Source organism: Heptranchias perlo, chromosome 37 (genome assembly GCF_035084215.1).
Source record: "Heptranchias perlo isolate sHepPer1 chromosome 37, sHepPer1.hap1, whole genome shotgun sequence".
NCBI lineage: Eukaryota > Metazoa > Chordata > Chondrichthyes > Hexanchiformes > Hexanchidae > Heptranchias > Heptranchias perlo.
In genome coordinates, this window is record NC_090361.1 from 17,961,828 (window position 1) to 17,979,972 (window position 18,145).

Consider the following 18,145-nt stretch of genomic DNA (forward strand, 5'->3'; position numbering starts at 1 on the left):
CCTCAACCCCAGCCCAAAAGGCAGAGACAGGAATCCCTCCCGCCACGGTCGAGTCATTTTTGGACGCCATGAGAACCCTATTGACTGGCCCAGGGAAGGTAGCAGCCACCACCGGCACTCTGACCCCATCAGCCCCATCTAACCCACAACCCTGACTAGAGCCAGCGCAGCCTGTTTACCTGTGTTCCCTTACCTACGACTTATGGAAGAGACCCCTCGTTGAGATGGAGGTAGAAGAGGTAAAGGGGACCTATCTGTTGGACACGGGAGCATCATGTACTGTGATCCATTCAGCTAACCCCACCACCTCACCTCTATCTAACGGGGTCCCATACAGTCTGTCGGGATTCACAGGTAAAGAACAGGCTGGCTCATTTTCCATCCCGCTGAACATTCGTTGAGGAACACTCTGCTCTAAGTGGACCTGTGTCCTAATGAAGTGGGAAGTGGAGGGTGGAAAAGGGATCCTGGGAGCCGACTTTATTGTAGGCCACGGGATCCTAGTGGATTTGAGGAATCACTGCCTGTGGTGGGCAAATACAGGAAAGGAAGGCGGAGTAGTCGTCATCGAACTCATGGTCAGCAATACCCCAAGGGAGTTCCAGGCATTTGTGCGAGCCCACCTCGCCACATTTGCCACACACAAACACGACTGTGGGAGGGTCAACGGGTTCGAGGTCAGTGTAGACGGGGACCCTATGGCCCGACCACAAAAGCAATATAACTTCCCCAGGGAAGCGGAGCCAGACATGGAAGCAGCCATGTCCTCTTTAGTGCAACAGGGGGTCCTGAGACCGATAGCCACCCACGTGAACTCTCCACTGTGGCCGGTTAGAAAACCGGACAACTCCTGGAGGGCCACAGTGGACTATCGGGTGCTCAACAGTAACATCCCAGCCTGTGCACCCACGGTAGCAGCAGTTGCCGACCTGATAGGAAGTATCCCAGCATCCGTGACCACTTTCACGGTGCTGGATATCTCCAACGGGTTTTGGTCCATCCCTTTAAGGAGAGAGGATCAGTACAAGTTTGCCTTTACCTTTAAAGGGCAACAGTACACCTGGAACTGTCTGCCTCAGGGCTTCCACAATAGCCCCAGCATTTTCCACCAATGCATGGCAAACAGTTTAAAGGGCTTCAGCCAGCCCAGGCAGCTGGTACAATACGTGGATGACCTGCTCCTATTCACCGATTCGAGAGAGGAGCATGGCCCACTTCTGGCCGAACTGCTGGAACTGCTCGGGCAGGAAGGTTTTAAAGTGAACCCAAAGGAAGCCCAGATTGGCCAGCAGGAGGTGAAATTCCTGGGCCTGACAATACGCGCTGGGGAAAGGGCCATCGATAAAGCTAGAAGGGAAGCAGTACAGGAGTTACCAGTCCCCAACACAGTCACGGGAGTGAGATTGTTTCTAGGGCTAACCGGGTACTGCAGAGACTTCATTGAGGACTATACGGCCACAGCAGCCTCTCTGCTCTGACTCCTGCATAAGGGAGTGGAGTGGGTTTGGGATGAGGGGTGCCAGGCAGCATTTGTCAGGCTCAAGAAAGATCTGCAGACCGCACCAGCTCGAGGGGCCATAGATGGAGGGAAAGAGTTCTTCCTGGAGGTAGCAGCCAGCGGGGACAGCCTGAGTGCTGTGCTGCTCCAAGAGCGGCATGGCAAGCTGAGACCGGTGGTCTACTCCTCCAGGATACTCACAGATGTGGAGAAGAGTTACTCCAATTGTGAAAGGCACCTCTTGGCCACATATTGGGCTGTGAAAAGATCGTTGATCTTCACAGGCACCTCTCCCATCACCCTCCTCACCCATCACACACCCACCCAGATGCTCCTGGACGGGAGAATCAAGGATGGGACAGTGAGCAGTGCCCGCATTGCTCGCTGGACCCTGCTTCTCTCACAGATGGACCTGAAAGTAAAAGGGCTCTGCGAGCCAAAGCTCGCAGCTAACCTGGTATATCCTGGAACAGCCCACCGGTGTTCCATAGAAGGGGTTTGGGAAGTAAACATAGGTTTACGGGCCGGGATACACCCCACAGGCCGTGAAATCTATGTGGATGGCTCCAGCACAGTATCTGCTGGTGAGCGACTCACGGTGTGTGGAGTTTATGACCCAGCGGCAAACCTTGCCCTGACAATTAAGCTCCCCAGCACCATGAGCGCCCAGCAGGCTGAACTGTCCACGGTAGTGTACGTGGTCACACACCCCGAGATCTTCCCCACCCCATACACGATTTGCTCGGACAGCATGTTCACATGCAATTTGTGTACGGAGTACCTGGCCATCTGGTCCCGCCGCGGATACACCTCCGCTGGCGGGAGACCCCTCACAGTGAAACCCTTGCTGGAGAAAATCTTAGCAGCAGTGGGGGAGGAAGGGGAGGTTTTCATCCATAAGGTGAAAGCCCATTCCTCCGCAGAACCCCGGAGTGAGGGCAACCGGCAGGCCGACGTGCTAGCTCAGGAGGGTGCCCGCACAGGCACTTTCTGGGACCCATTTGGGTCCCGTCCTATAGCAGCAGTCACGGGTAGGAATGGGACACAGGGGAGTGCAGGGGTAGCTTTAACCCCGGACCTTAAGATGGTCCAAACCCAAGACCCCGTCCTCAAGGCAGTCCTCAGTGCAGTGGCAGAAGGGAAAAGGGTAGAGGGCCCTTACAGTACAGCAGCCCTCTCTGTAAAGGAAAGCATGTTGTTTAAGGGAGAGCAATGGGTAGTACCGCAGCAGCACAGGAGGGAATTCCTTCAACTGGCCCATGAGGGTCCAGGAGCGGGACATCCCGGGCCTGAGACCACCTGGCAGCGGGTGGAACAGGCAGGATGGTGACCAGGACTCAGGGAAGATGTCCGTGAGTTCTGTGCCAGCTCTCTGGTGTGTGCTGCTAACAACCCTGACCCCCACAAAAGGAAAGTACCTATGGGACACATCAGGAGGGTCGAGGGACCATGGCAGTCAATCCAGGTCGACTACATCGGGCCCCTACCCACCGCCCAGGGAGGCTATAAGTACTGCCTAGTCCTGGTGGATGTGTTCACAAAGTGGGTAGAAGCCTTCCCCTGTCGAACAGCCACAGCTCTGAGTACAGCCAGGATCCTGGTCAGGGAGGTGTTCTCACGATGGGGGCTACCACAGTACGTGGAGTCCGACCAAGGGAACCACTTTACCGGGCAGGTCATGCAGAATACCCTTATGGTACTCGCCATAGAGGGGAAATGGCACGTTGCACACAACCCACAGTCCTCAGGGATTGTAGAGAGGATGAACAGAACCTTGAAAGAAAGGCTGAGGAAAGAGACGGTAGACTCACCTAGAAAGTGGGTAGAAGTCTTACCGTTGGTCCTAATGGGGATCCGAGCCAGCCAGTCAAAAAGCACGGGGTATTCCCCACACGAGCTCATGACTGGTAGGGTTATGCAGACCCCCACCCATGTGCTCGCCCCGGTGCTCACGGAGGGTCAGCTCAGAGAGGTGAACCGGGACAACTTCATCAGGAATCTGTTTGAACACCTTAAACAGGTTCACTGGCAGGCTGCTAGCAACATGGGAAAACAGCATCGGAGTAACCGACTGCTGCGGGAACCCCGTACGCACCACGAGTGGGAGATAGGGGATCAGGTTATGGTTAGGAATTTTGCTCGGGTAGGCAGTCTAGAACCATTATACATGGGGCCCGACAGCATTGTAGATAAGGCAAGCCCCATGGTATACGCCATAAAGCTGCCTCGGCGCACCAAATGGTTCCACATTAACCAATGTAAGTTGTTTAAATCCGAGAGAAGGGAACAGCCAGTTGGGGCAAGGTCTGAGGATAAAAATCCTCAGCCTGCAGCAGGAACAAACTCACAGACTGCACAAGCAGATGCAATGGCTTGTTTTAAGGGAAGGGCCATCCCACCCACCATTTGGGACACTCCCCCGCTCATCTGGGACTCAGACGAGGTGGGACCTGAGGGCAGAGAGTTACCTGCCCCTGACACAGGTTCAGAAGAGGTACAGCCTGAGGATAGAAATCCCCAGCCAGCGGCAGTGGAGATTCCACAGACCGCACAAGAGGGGACAGTGGCTCGAGTTAAAGACTCACCAGACAGAAAACCCCCACCAGCCAGAGTCCCTAGAAGGCCCCCACGAACGCCACGGCCAAAGAAACCGTGGTCCCCGGCTCCTCAGTTTAAAAGGGCAGCCCCTCAAGTCAGGGATCGATCTGAGGACAGAGGTCCCCAGCCAGCAGCCGCAGGCTGCGAGGGACCAAAGGTACAGGACAGGGCGGCCACACCGAAGGGAGTAGTGTACTGTAGCCCGAACAGGGATTCGCCTGGCCGCCCGGGAATGGGCGGCGGATGTACATAGCTTCTGTTATTTAATTTCGATTATTGTTTCCTTTCATTTTTTTAGTGTTCCTGAATAAAGATTGTTGTTTTTTTTGTGTTCGGTTATTTTTAAGAAAGACTTTTACATGTTGTTTTCTTTTAATAAAGATGTATGTGCACCAAGTGGGGTGTTGGATCCCCTCCATGTTTGGATGTATGTAAATAACTATATTTTGCCTATGCATGCTTACGTACACCACATTTTTAAAGAATGGGGAATGTATGTGTCATGAGATCTTAGATCGGTAATTACAGGGGAAGGTTGGCTCTCGAGGATCGAGAACTTTGTTCACCTTTTACCAGTATGATACTTGAAGCAAGGTTAAAATATCACAGGGGGGAGTGTAAGATTTTCAAAATTCACAGATTCCCCAAAACTCGGAGAAAAACCCTAAAGAAATTCACCTTTTCCCTGAGTATGGAAAACTTTGGCCATTGACTAAAATCCTAAGATGGAAGGATAGGTGAGAGGTCACCATCAACAACACACACAGTGGAAGGTGGGAGAATTACTGCTTCAGACATGTCTCTGTTTTAATGCAAAACCTACAGCAGGTGGTCAACACTCAATGCTAATTCGAAAGGCAGTAGGCCATTGAAAGAGGCAACTGCTCCAGACATGGTGGGGCCATGTCTTTGTTTTAAAGCAAAACCAATCAACACCTAGGATGTTGGATACAAAAGGAAGCCTTGTGTGACAAGCTCTAAAAATCGGAATTAACAATGACCCATCGGGAGAAGCAATTGCAACATGATGAGGGACCATCAAAAAGCCATCAAAGATTCTTAAGGACTTTGTAAGAACTGTTTAAACAGACATAAAGTGTTTTTTCTTAAAGTGACAAAGACCATTGTAAGAGAGGGTTATAGAAGTGGAAACTCGAAACCTCTCTCGCTCTCTCTCTCTCTCTCGCTCTCTCTCTCTCTCGCTCTCTCTCTCTCTCTCTCTCTCTCGCTCTCTGGCTCTTGTGTTCTGCTTCTCTTGTTCTGCCTGTCTCTTAGAGAGCAGCTTCAGTGAAACCAACGAACCCTACGTGAGACAACCGGTCAGCCAGACCTGCAAGAGCAAAGGATTGTTCAACAGTTCGAGAGGCGACAGTTCAACAAGGCGAGGGGGCAACAGAGAGAAGGTCAGCAGTTCTAGAAGCAGGCCGACACACAAGAAGAAACCAGAGCAACAGCCCCAATGACCATCAGACACCTCGCGGCAACAAGGGCCTTACGAAACAACCAACCGAATATTGCCACCAATCAACCGGGTAATATTGGGCCAACGCGACCAAAGAAAACCAACTCGGGAGAAAACCGAAGATCCGCAAAGCTTCCCCTCTACAATCTATTCCTGACTTACCTCTGGGTGAATTACTGTCAAGGATTCGTTTGGTGAGCATTATCTCTGGTCCTTTAGAGTCCAACTTAGCTAGTACAGTGGGATTGGGAGGGGTGAGGTATCTTTCTACTGTAATTTCCCTCGTGTGTATTTCCTCTCTTGAATAAAGATCGAAGTTTCTTGCACCAAAACCAGTTGTCTGCTGCACTTCGTCACAACCCCCAAATAAGTCCAAGGTCCAGAATCCAGGGAGTGGGAGCGATTCGGACCGCTCAGAAGTCAGAGGTGAAGCTGACACACACCACCACCCCCTACAATACTGCACTGGGGAACTAAATAACACCTGAAATAATTCTGTTTATTCGCACACTTATTGTTCCCAATAACAGTCCAGAGAGCTGAAGGCCACTCTCTCATTGGCTCCCAGCGACAGTGACTATCTACAAGTGATCTGTATAAAAGCCCCCGGTCTGAGAACACGTTTAGGGCAGGAATGCCTGAGAAGCCCTCAAGTTCTTCAGTTCAGGGCATTGCCTTTAAACCCACCATCAAAAAGCAGAAGTGCTAAAATATCTTGGTGTCCAGCAGACGCAATGTACTGTTGGGGTTTTTCAGAGAAACACTGAAAGCACAGAAAGAGGAACCGTGTGAAAGAATAAGTCACATTTCTCCAATTGATTTCCACATTTTCTTCAAAGACAAGAAGTCCTTCCAACTGATAACATGGAGCTCGACGACACTTATCAAAATGTCAATGACTTTTCTCCTGATCAACTGAGAGGAGACAAAAGAAAACGGGAAGATTTGAAGTCAGGTACACATCAATGATCTGATCACTATTGTAGTTTATTCAGTTTGAGTTGATTAGCTAGAATTCATTAACACCTTCAGATCAATTAACATCAGTGGAAAGGTCATTTCTTGTTCGTTGGGAGAACGTGTTGTCAGGAAATTCCACTTCTACAGAAGGACTGATTGGTTTTTAGAGCTGAACAGTGAAATAAAGCAGTGGGGTCAGAAATCACTCCGTGACCATCCCTTTAACTGATGATGTTATTGACTCACACTGAAATCTGTCAGGATGATTTTGAAGTAAAGTTGCTGGATGAGGGATGGTGAAATGTTGAATAAATGCTGAGGACGGAGATGTGAAATGGACGAACGCTCGTGTACCTTGGAGATTACCTGAGTAAATGATATTTTGTGTCTATTGTTTGTAACCTACAAGGCTACAGACCAAGAGCTGGGAAGTGGGATTAGGCTGGATTGCTCTTTGTCGGATGGCACAGACACGATGGGCTGAATGGCCTCCTTCTGTGCCGTAAATTTCTATGATCATTGAAAAGGTTTGGAATCTTTTTCACAAGACGTTTCCCTCTAATCCTTCCGGTGATGACTTTCACTTACACTTTGCAGAACATGGTGTCAGAGCAGCAGAGCCTGTCCGAGGAAAGCGGTCATCTCTGGTCATCTATATTCTCCTGGGTCTCTCCATCCTGCTGTCTGTGGTGATTCTTAGTGTTGCAGTCGTGTTTTGTAAGTTTTGCGATATTATAAACTATGGAATTTATTGGGCCAGAACTTGCTGTGAAAATAACAGCGTGAAAACGGCTCACGCCAATATTAATGTGCAAATTGGCCAGCAAGTTCAGGGGATTAATAGATATCTCCAGAACTTGTTGGTTAATTTACACCGCTCCTCCGTTTGTCTCTCACAAACGGCATCTCACTCTCAACCTCCCCATTATTTTTATGAACTTGCTGGATTCGCACATTAATTGCCCATTGAACTCACCACAGAAGGTTAAGTTTGATAACTAATAGTGGAAGTACCCTTTTAACGAAGTGATAATGGTTAATGACGCCAATCAAACTCTCTGGCCCAAAAAAGTGAACAATTTCAACTGTAGAATCTCATATCTTCATGTTGTGAATTATTGGAGTTTTAGAAAATGTCAAATTTTATTTTTCTTCTTACTTTTCCTCTCTGTCTCTTTTTTTCTCTCTCTCTTAATCCAATCTTCCTCTCTTTATTTTTCTTTCTGTACCTGATCTGACTCTAATTCAACTTCCTTCTCCTTCTTGAGCTGAATGATGCAGGACAAAGTCCAACTTATGGCACGCACCGAGAGATGCCCCAATCCAGCAACATCTGCCCATTGTTGGCAAAGCTAATTCGGAGATGCACTTAAATTAGCATGCATTAATAATGTAGGTAATATTAATTACGTAGTGGGACTGGGGATCAGTAATAGTAAAGGTGATCCTACCAGACACTATGGGGCAGGACACATAACAACACCTTATAGTAAATACAGGCTCACTGATCTAACGGGGAATTGGACACATCTTTACGCTCCTGGGGAGGGGATGATGTTCCTTGCAGCATTAGAGCAAACACTCACACATATGAGGGGGACTTTTACCTCCTTCTGCCCAGCAGTAACTGGACAGAACCGGAGTTAAAATCCACACTTCCTATTTTCTTTAATGCCGCTCTTTCAAGCAACTGTCTGATTCCCTTTTAAAAAGATTACTGAGGGTAGAAATTCTGATGTGTGGGGATGTGGAGAACCTGCAATGTGGCTGGAGGCTGCTGTTTAGAGTGGAGCCCAGATCCACAGAATTTCCACCCCTTGCAACTTCCCTGGGAGACTGTGCTCGATGGAGGGACTGCCCCCCGAGACCTGTCCCTGTAACATCGCACTGACTGGGGGCATGTCTGGGTCTCTCTAGCACACGCCCAGGAATTCTGCCCATCGTGCCCCTGATGGGCCCAGTGAGAGACACGCTGCTGAGAGTGGGCACGGGGCCAGTTGTGTCCTGATGAGGTCCCATGAATGATGAACACAAAGGAGATTGATCCTAAAGGGACCGATTTCCTTCACGTTGTTGTCCCTCTGTTCCCTGAGGGGCAGGTCAAAATTTTGAAACACATCTTGGGCCAGATTTGGGCCCCTGGGCCCCCTCATGGATTTGCAGGGGGCCACTCCAACATCCACCCCCGCAGAGGCTGAGTGCCTCTGTTGTGGAACGACAGCTGTGTGGGTTGATGATAAGGTGGAGCTTTTGCCCAGCCTCCTGACTCTGCCGCTAACACACTCAATGTTCCTCCCAGGGCCCTCGTTATCTGTGCAGGGCAGATTAGGGAAGGTAACACTGCTCCAGATTGGGTTGCTGTCACCAGGGAGGAGGGAAAATTAGTGCTGCTGCAGCCTATAAAAAGCTGCAGCAAGTTAAAGAGGGACATCACTCTTTCAGCTGGAAGCACACCTGGAAGAATATTTGAAGGGGGAGCAGCCTTAGAGCACCAGCAGCAGGAAGTGCTCCCAGATTGACAGACACATCCATGCAGGGGTGGCTGAAGTCAGGGTGAGAAGGACGTGTTTGGGGCACTGAAGGGCAGGAAGCCCCAGAAGAAGGTGGTTCAGTCCGTAGGGAGGGATGTAGCTGAAGCTGTCGGTGAAACTTCCACCACCCCAAGATCTGCCACACGATGCAGGAGGATGTTCAATAACAGACTTCAGGACGACATGGACAGACGAGTGAAATGGGCAGACACATGGCAGGTGAAATTTCTCGCAGAGAATTGTGACGTGATACATTTTGGTAGGAAGAATGAGGAGAGGCAATATAAACTAAAGGGTGCAATTTTAAAGGGGGTGCAAGAACAGAGAGAACTGGGGGTGTATGTACACAAATCTTTGAAGGTGACAGGACAAGTTGAGAAGGCTGTTAAAAAATCACATGGGATCCTGGGCTTTATTAAGAGAGCCATGGAGTACAAAAGCAAGGAACACTGGTTAGGCCTCAGCTGGAGTATTGGGTTCAATTCTGGGCATCACACTTTAGGAAGAATGTCAAGACCTTAGAGAGGGTGCAGAAAAGATTTTCTAGAATGGTACCAGGGGTGAGGGACTTCAGCGATGTGGAGAGACTGGAGAAGCTGGGGTTGTTCTCCTTAGAACAGGTTAAGGGGAGATTTGATCGAGGTGTTCACAACCATGAACGGTTTTGACAGAGTAAATAAGGAGAAACAGTGGCAGAAGGGTCGGTAACCAGAGGACACAGATTTAAGGTGATCGGCAAAAGAACCAGAGGCGACATGAGGAAACATTTTTTTTACGCAGAGAGTTGTTTTTTTTAATTCGTTCGTGGGATGTGGGCATCGCTGGTGAGGCCAGAATTTATTGCCCATCCCTAATTGCAGTCCGTGTGGTGAGGGTTCTCCCACAGTGCTGTTAGGAAGGGAGTTCCAGGATTTTGACCCAGCGACGATGAAGGAACGGCGATATATTTCCAAGTCGGGATGGTGTGTGACTTGGAGGGGAACGCGCAGGTGGTGTTGTTCCCATGTGCCTGCTGCTCTTGCCCTTCTAGGTGGTAGAGGGTCGCGGGTTTGGGAGGTGCTGTCAAAGAAGCCTTGGCGAGTTCTGCAGTGCATCCTGTAGATGGTACACACTGCAGCCACACTGCACTGGTGAAGGGAGTGAATGTTTAGGGTGGTGGATGGGGTGCCAGTCAAGCAGGCAGCTTTGTCCTGGATGGTGTCGAGCTTCTTGAGTGTTGTTGGATCAGTACTCATCCAGGCAAGTGGAGAGTATTCCATCACACTCCTGACTTGTGCCTTGTCGATGGTGGAGAGGCTTTGAGGAGTCAGGAGATGAGTCACTCACCACAGAATACCCAGCCTCTGACCTACTCTTAAGAACATAAGAACATAAGAAATAGGAGCAGGAGTAGGCCAATCGGCCCCTCGAGCCTGCTCCGCCATTCAATAAGATCATGGCTGATCTGCTCTTGTAGCCACAGTATTTATATGACTGGTCCAGTTAAGATTCTGGTCAATGGTGACCCCCAGGATGTTGATGGTGGGGGATTTGGTGATGGTAATGCCGTTGAATGTCAAGGGGAAGTGGTTAGACACTCTCTTGTTGGAGATGGTAATTGCCTGGCACTTGTCTGGCACGAATGTTACTTGTCACTTATCAGCCCAAGCCTGGATGTTGTCCAGGTCTTGCTGCATGCGGGCACAGACTGCTTCATTATCTGAGGGGTTGTGAATGGAACTGAACACTGTGCAATCAGTGAACATCCCCATTTCTGACCTTATGATGGAGGGAAGGTCGTTTGCAAAGCAGCCGAAGATGGTTGGGTCGAGGACACTGCCCTGAGGAACTCCTGCAGCAATGTCCTGGGGCTGAGATGATTGGCCTCCAACAACCACAACCATCTTCCTTTGTGCTAGGTATGACTCCAGCCACTGGAGAGTTTTCCCCCTGATTCCCATTGACTTCAATTTTCCTAGGGCTCCTTGGTGCCACACTCGGTCAAATGCTGCCTTGATGTCAAGGGCAGTCAATCTCACCTCACCTCTAGAATTCAGCTCTTTTGTCCATGTTTGGACCAAGGCTGTAATGGGATCTGGAGCCGAGTGGTCCTGGCAGAACCCAAACTGAGCATCGGTGAGCAGGTTATTGGTGAGTAAGTGCCGCTTGATAGCACTGTCGACGACACCTTCCATCACTTTGCTGATGATTGGGAATAGGCTGATGGGGCGGTAATTGGCCGGATTGGATTTGTCCTGCTTTTTGAGGACAGGACATACCTGGGCAATTTTCCACGTTGCTATGATCTGGAATGGTCTGCCTGAAAGGGTGGTGGAAGCAGATTCAATAGTAACTTTCAAATTTACAGGGGTCTAGGGAAAGAGCAGGGAAATGGGACTATATGGATCACTCTTTCAAAGAGCCAGCGCAGGTATAATGGGCCTAATGACCTCCTCCTGTGCTGCACCAACTATGAGACTATGATATGATACTTTAAACTTTTCGAACTAATGGTTTTATTAACATTATAACAGGACAGGTTGAGAGATGGAGATGCATACAACCTTCAAATCAGGAGTACAGTTTGAGACTCAAAATGGCCAATTCTTCTGCTTCGTGAACACGAATTGTCCACCGATTTCCTGCCTCACGTTCTTCTGGTCCCATGCTCCGAGCACCGTTCGGTCTCATGGACTGTCTCTTATACCATTCTTGTTGACAATCATAACGTCTCAGTAATTTTCCATTCTCTCTTTCCCATGGTTACACAGACTGATGCTACCAAACAGCACCTGGTGTTTATGATGCCTTCCCACCGTCTCTCAAGGCCACATTATCTGTAGCCATCCTGACAGACTGCGTAACACTTTTCAAATTTGGTCGCACTTCCCTGTAAACCTTCTTTGAACCAAACTCTATTCCTTTAGCAGGTAATTAATCCAGGTAATGTCCAAAAATCCTTCATTCCCCACTAATGTGTTGTGTGTTCAGAACTCTCAAAGGAACACAAACCTTCACCTCCTTGTAAGATGCAACATCAAAGTCAAAGCGAACAAGAATAATGATGGTGATGGATCCATTAGCCTCATTAAGGTATCATCAAACTCCGATCTGGACCAGAACAGCCTCTGAGCTGCCATTTGTGTACAAACTATGTGAACCTGTGCCACAGTGATTTGCTGGTTGAGATCTAAAGGTTTCTTTCTATTTCAGTTACACAGATGTTCAGTGAAATGAAAGCATCAGTGGCCAATTTCAAGATGGAATTTTCCCAGATAAAGATTAACAGTAAGTGTTAAAGGCCTATCACAATCTCCAGTTCAAAGGAGTCTCTAGTTTTTCAGACAGTCTGGTCATTCTTCAAGGATTGAGCTGCAGTGCGTTCGATGAGAAGAAGACATAACTTATTCAAACCTACGGCTCACTAAAGAGCGGGCTTATATACACACCCATTCACATATATATATATATTACTAAGGAGGAGCAGGTATTGCTTGCAGTGAGCAGGGTTTAGGAGAGAAGTGGTGAGAGACAGTGGAGGAACTGAAGAGTGGGAAAGTGTTTTTGATTGGTTTCTGGGACGTTTGAGCAAGTTAGGATAACTGGATGGTGGTGAAATGTCTTCTGATTTGTTCAAAATTTGAGTCAATCAAGTATAAGTGGATTTGATTGGTTCACAATTCCCAGGAACCGATTATAAAAGCTCTACAGATGTTTATACTATGAACACATTGGGGGTAATTTTAACCCCTCGCCCGGTGGAAACCAGGCAGGGGGGCTTTTAAAATGTAGTGGACTTATCCCAATCTGATTCTAAATTGCAGGCGGCAAGGACACCCGTCCCAAGCTGGCGAGGTCCTCTTTAAATATGCAGATTGGGCTCCGATGATGTAATTGGGGCCCAAACTGCTATTTTAACCTAAGGCTTGAGGGGGGAATCAATGGTGGCTTCCCTGCCAGACCAAACCTGCTGGGACCCAGACTGAGGGCCAGAAGAGGCACGGAGAGGTGAGTTGTTTTAAATTTGTTTTTAGGTTTCTTTGTGGGCCCCAAAAGGAAACCTTGGGCCTCACCTATCCCGGGCTTTCCTCCCCCCTGACCGTAATTCCCATTGGAACATCCTCAAAAGCATTAACTTTAGTGTCAGCGAGCTTTACCTCAGGTCCCCACAGGCGGCAGCCTGCCACCCGACATCCCGCACCCTCCCACCGGCCAGGAGTCCAATAATTGTCGGGGAGTCCAAAACTAGAGTTCATAAATATAAAATAGTCGCTATTAAATCCAATAGGAATTTCAGGAGAAACTTCTTCACCCAAAGTGTGGTAAGAATGTGGAATACACTACCACAAGGAGTAGTTGAGGTGAATGGCATAGATGCATTTAAGGGAAGCTAGATAAACACATGAGGTAGAAAGGAATAAAAGGATATGCTGATAGAGTTAGATGAAGTAGGGAGGGAGGAGGCTTTGTGGGGAGTTTAAACGCTGGCATAGACCAGTTGGGCCGAATGACCTGATTCTTTGCTGTAGCTTCGATGTAACTCGATGTAGCTCCATTTAAATGAGGCCTGGGAGTTCAAATTTGTATGTGAGACTTTTACCATATTATTGTTTGATTCCCATGGCATTGCTCTTTGTAAGTTGTAGGATGTGACGTTTTATGAGAAGAGCAGTATTATACCAATGTATTATTCTGCTCTTAAGGTGGAATTAACCTATCCTGTCCAGGTCTAATTGCTGTCAATGCAGATTGGCATCTGGTTGTAAATTCCAGTTCCAGCTCCGCAGAAACCAGCAACAAACGACTGATTTTCTTTCTCAGTGTTTATATTTTCCCATCTTGGAATGTGATGGCACAAACTAAACACAAATGCCGGGGATTCCCTCGGGGACTTTCCCTGATCTGCCGGTGTAACTGTTGGCAGAAGATGGGCAGAAACAACCACGTTCAGGTCATGTAAATGGGGTTTCCACTCACCTTCCGTCAAAGTTATGGCCTCTGATCGGGAGAACCACTGAGGTAATTCCCAGAGACAAATCAATCGATAATAAACAAGTGTCCATGTACTGTACAATTAGAATCAATAGATAATAAACAAGTGTCCATGTACTGTACAATTAGAATTTTTAAAAATGCAGCACAGAAGAGGCCATTCAGCCCATCACATCTGCTGGCTCTCTGAAAGAGCGTCCATTTTATCCCTTTCCCTGTACCATTCTAAATTTTTATTTTTGAAATATCCAGCACTAAAAGCTATTCTGGATTCTGTTTCCACCACTATTTCTGGTCGGACATTCCATGTCTCATAAACCTTCTGCAGAAAAAAAATTCCTAACATCTTCCTTCATTAAGTTAGTGAAAATCTGCAATTGATGCCTCTTATTACCAACTCACCAACCAGTGGAAATAGTTTTCCCTGATTTATCCTCTCAAAATCGCTCGCAATTCCAAAGCAAAACTGATCCTGCGTTCCAATCACTGTCACAAGATCTAAAGTCTTTTTCCTCTTTCAGTTACAGGACTGACTGAGGAGACAAGAAGCTCATTCGCTGAACTTAGGACTGAGATTTCACAGCTGAAGGAGAGTGAGTTTAATAACCATCAGAGAGACCTTTGATCTCCAATTATTCATACTGCAAACTGTCTGAATGGTGACACTGAGATCAGGTGGATTGATAATACTGTACAGCTTCTTATCGCTGGCTCTGGTTACTAAACACAGGTGTGATCAGCAAATGATTCTGAACCGTGACAAGGGAATGTGGATTCTAATCTGTAAATAAAACATAATTTTACAGATTGACGTATCGGTACAGTTGCTGCACTTTTTGGTTACAGGATATGAGAGGGGCTGACACTGGTGCAGGGACTGTGTTGGTGCAGTTGTACATTCTAGTATTGTTGTGCTACTATTATACATTTCAGCACCCGAGTGTTTGGCTGACGGAGAACACAGAGAGGGTGTAGCGGGGCCAAGGGATTACACGACCTCATTCTGGCTCATCCGACTGTGGGCCTTTACATTGTTCAGATGGAATGGTGGAGGGATCTGCTGCACTCCCTGTCGGATAGGATATGAGCAGCAGAGTTTTGGATGAGCTGAAGGTGATGGAGGATGGGAGGCTGGCCAGGAAACCATTGGATCGAATGTGGAGATGGCAAAGGCAAGCATCAAGGTTCAGTCGCAGATGGGCTGAGGTGGGGACGGGTGTGGTGATGTTGAAGTCGGCCTTCTTTGTGATCGAGAGGATATGGGGTCGGAATCTCAACTCAGGACATTGTGGTTGCGTACACTTCAGTTGAAGCTGAGACAATGGCTGGGGAGGGAGATGGAGTCGGTCGCAAGGGAGCGAGTTTCTTTGGGGGCCAAAGGAATGCATTTAAACTTCCCAATGTTTTGTTGGAGTAAGTTAAGAATCATCCAAGATTGGATGTCGGGCAAGCAGTCCAACAGCACAAAGACAGTGGAGGGGTCAAGAGAGGTGCAGGTGTCAAGAGATTTTTGAGATAGAACTGGTTGTCAATTGAGTCCAACTGTGTACCAGTATCTGTTGGAACTCTTCCAGTTCATGCCTCACAACAGTTTTTCATTATATAATGGAACCAAAGACCTGTCCTTGTAAATATGTCACATCGAGTTGCAGCAGCCGGTCCCTCTTAGGGTCGAGCTCCTAGAGGTCACCGGAATAGGAGCATCTCAAGAGCCCTTGACTGAGATTTGCATAAACGTAGCTTGTATTCCCTTGGGTAGAGAAGATTGAGCGGTGACCTGATTGAGGTGTTTAAAATGTTAAATGCATTTGAGAGGGTAGATACAGGGAAACTAATTCCTCTGGTGGGTGAATCCAGAACAAGGAGGCATAACCTTAAAATTAGAGCGTGGCCATTTAGTCTCAATCAGGAAGCCCCTTTTCACACACAGAGTCGTGGAAATCTGGAGATCTCTCCCCAAAAAGGCTGTGGATTCTACATAAATTGGAGCTTTCAAGACTGAGATCTGGAGGTTTTTGTTAGGTAAGGGTACCAAGGGATAGGGAGCAAAGGCAGGTAAATGGAGTTAAGGTTCAGATCAGCCATGATCTAATTGAGGGGCTGAATGGCCTATTCCTGTTCCTGTGGGCCACAGCAGCCCACCTCCTGCCATGCTTCAGCCACTGGGGAGCACCTCGTAGGACCAACAGAGCAGGTAAGAGATCACTTAAGACAGGCACTAGGGGCTGACACCAGGGTGATAATTAATCTGTAGGCAGTTCTGTAAGGCAGATAACTGGCTGGTGGTGAAATGTCTTTTGATTTGTTCAAAATTTGAGTGGATTTGATTGGTTCACAATTCCCAGGAACTGATTATAAAAGCTCTACAGATGTTTATACTATGAACACATTGGGGGTAATTTTAACCCCTCGCCCGGTGGAAACCAGGCAGGGGGGCTTTTAAAATGTAGTGGACTTACCCCAATCTGATTCTAAATTGCAGGCGGCAAGGACACCCGTCCCAAGCTGGCGAGGTCCTCTTTAAATATGCAGATCGGGCTCCGAAGATGTAAATGGGGCCCAAACTGCTATTTTAACCTAAGGCTTGAGGGGGGGAACATTCCTTCAATCCATTACCCATCCGACAACATGATAACACATTAGTCTCTTCCTGCATTAGAAAATTCCATTAGAAAAGTGGCAAATGGATTTCAATCCAGAGAAGTGTGAGGTAATGCATTTGGGGAGGGCAAACAGGGCAAGGGAGTACACAATGGGAGGATACCAAAAGATGTAGAGAAAGTGAGGGTCCTTGGACTGCATGTCTACAGATCACTGAAGGGAGCAGGACAGGTAGATAAGGTGGTTAAGAAGGCATATGGAACACTTTCCATTATTAGCCGAGGCATAGAATATAAGAGCAGGGAGGTCATGCTGGAACTGTATAAAACCATAGTTTGAGTATGTAATTGCACGAGAGAGGATACAGTGGAGATTTATGAGGATGTTGCCAGGACTGGAGAATTTTGGCTATGAGGAAAGATTGGATAGGCTGGAGATGTTCTGTTTGGAACAGAGGAGGCTGAGGGGAGGTTTAATTAAGGTGGACAAAATTATGAAGGGCCCAGACACAGTGGATAGGGAGGGCCTATTTTTTTTTCATTCATGGGATGTGGGCGTCGCTGGCTAGGCCGGCATTTATTGCCCATCCCTAATTGCCCTTGAGAAGGTGGTGGTGAGCCGCCTTCTTGAACCGCTGCAGTCCGTGTGGTGACGGTTCTCCCACAGTGCTGTTAGGAAGGGAGTTCCAGGATTTTGACCCAGCGACAATGAAGGAACAGTGATATATTTCCAAGTCGGGATGGTGTGTGACTTGGAGGGGAACGTACAGGTTGTGTTGCTCCCATGTGCCTGCTGCTCTTGTCCTTCTAGGTGGTAGAGGTTCCGGGTTTGGGAGGTGCTGTCGAAGAAGCCTTGGCGAGTTGCTGCAGTGCATCCTATGGATGGTACACACTGCAGCCACTGTGCGCCGGTGGTGAAGGGAGTGAATGTTTCGGGTGGTGGATGGGGTGCCAATCAAGTTGCCTGCTTTTTCCTGGATGGTGTCGAGCTTCTTAAGTGTTGTTGGAGCTGCACTCATCCAGGCAAGTGGAGAGTATTCCATCACACTCCTGACTTGTGCCTTGTAGATGGTGGAAAGGCTTTGGGGAGTCAGGAATTGAGTCACTCACCGCAGAATACCCAGCCTCTGACCTGCTCTTGTAGCCATAGTATTTATATGACTGGTCCAGTTAAGTTTCTGGTCAATGGTGACCCCCAGGATGTTGATGCTGGGGGATTCGGTGATGGTAATGCCGTTGAATGTCAAGGGGAGGTGGTTAGACTCTCTCTTGTTGGAGATGGTCATTGCCTGGCACTTGTCTGGCGCGAATGTTACTTGCCACTTTTCAGCCCAAGCCTGGATGTTGTCCAGGTCTTGCTCCATGCGGGCACGGACTGCTTCATTATCTGAGGGGTTGTGAATGGAACTGAACACTGTGCAATCATCAGCGAACATCCCCATTTCTGACCTTATGATGGAGGGAAGGTCATTGATCAAGCAGCTGAAGGTAGTTGGGCCTAGGACACTGCCCTGAAGAACTCCTG

General features: G+C 48.2%; 1 protein-coding gene across 2 annotated transcripts in view; it reads left to right on the forward strand.

The window, feature by feature from the left end:
* The first annotated feature begins 6,408 nt into the window (after positions 1-6,408).
* LOC137304322 (CD209 antigen-like protein C) overlaps positions 6,409-18,145 on the forward strand; it is a 38,632-nt gene continuing 26,895 nt past the window's right edge. The window contains exons 1-4 of one of the 2 annotated variants that reach the window (XM_067972870.1): positions 6,409-6,513; positions 7,116-7,235; positions 12,242-12,316; positions 14,542-14,613. In XM_067972870.1, the coding sequence (XP_067828971.1) occupies positions 6,423-6,513; positions 7,116-7,235; positions 12,242-12,316; positions 14,542-14,613 (358 nt within the window). In that variant the 5' untranslated portion in view covers positions 6,409-6,422. The remainder of the gene's footprint in view (positions 6,514-7,115; positions 7,236-12,241; positions 12,317-14,541; positions 14,614-18,145) is intronic. The other variant, XM_067972871.1, reaches the window with a different exon arrangement.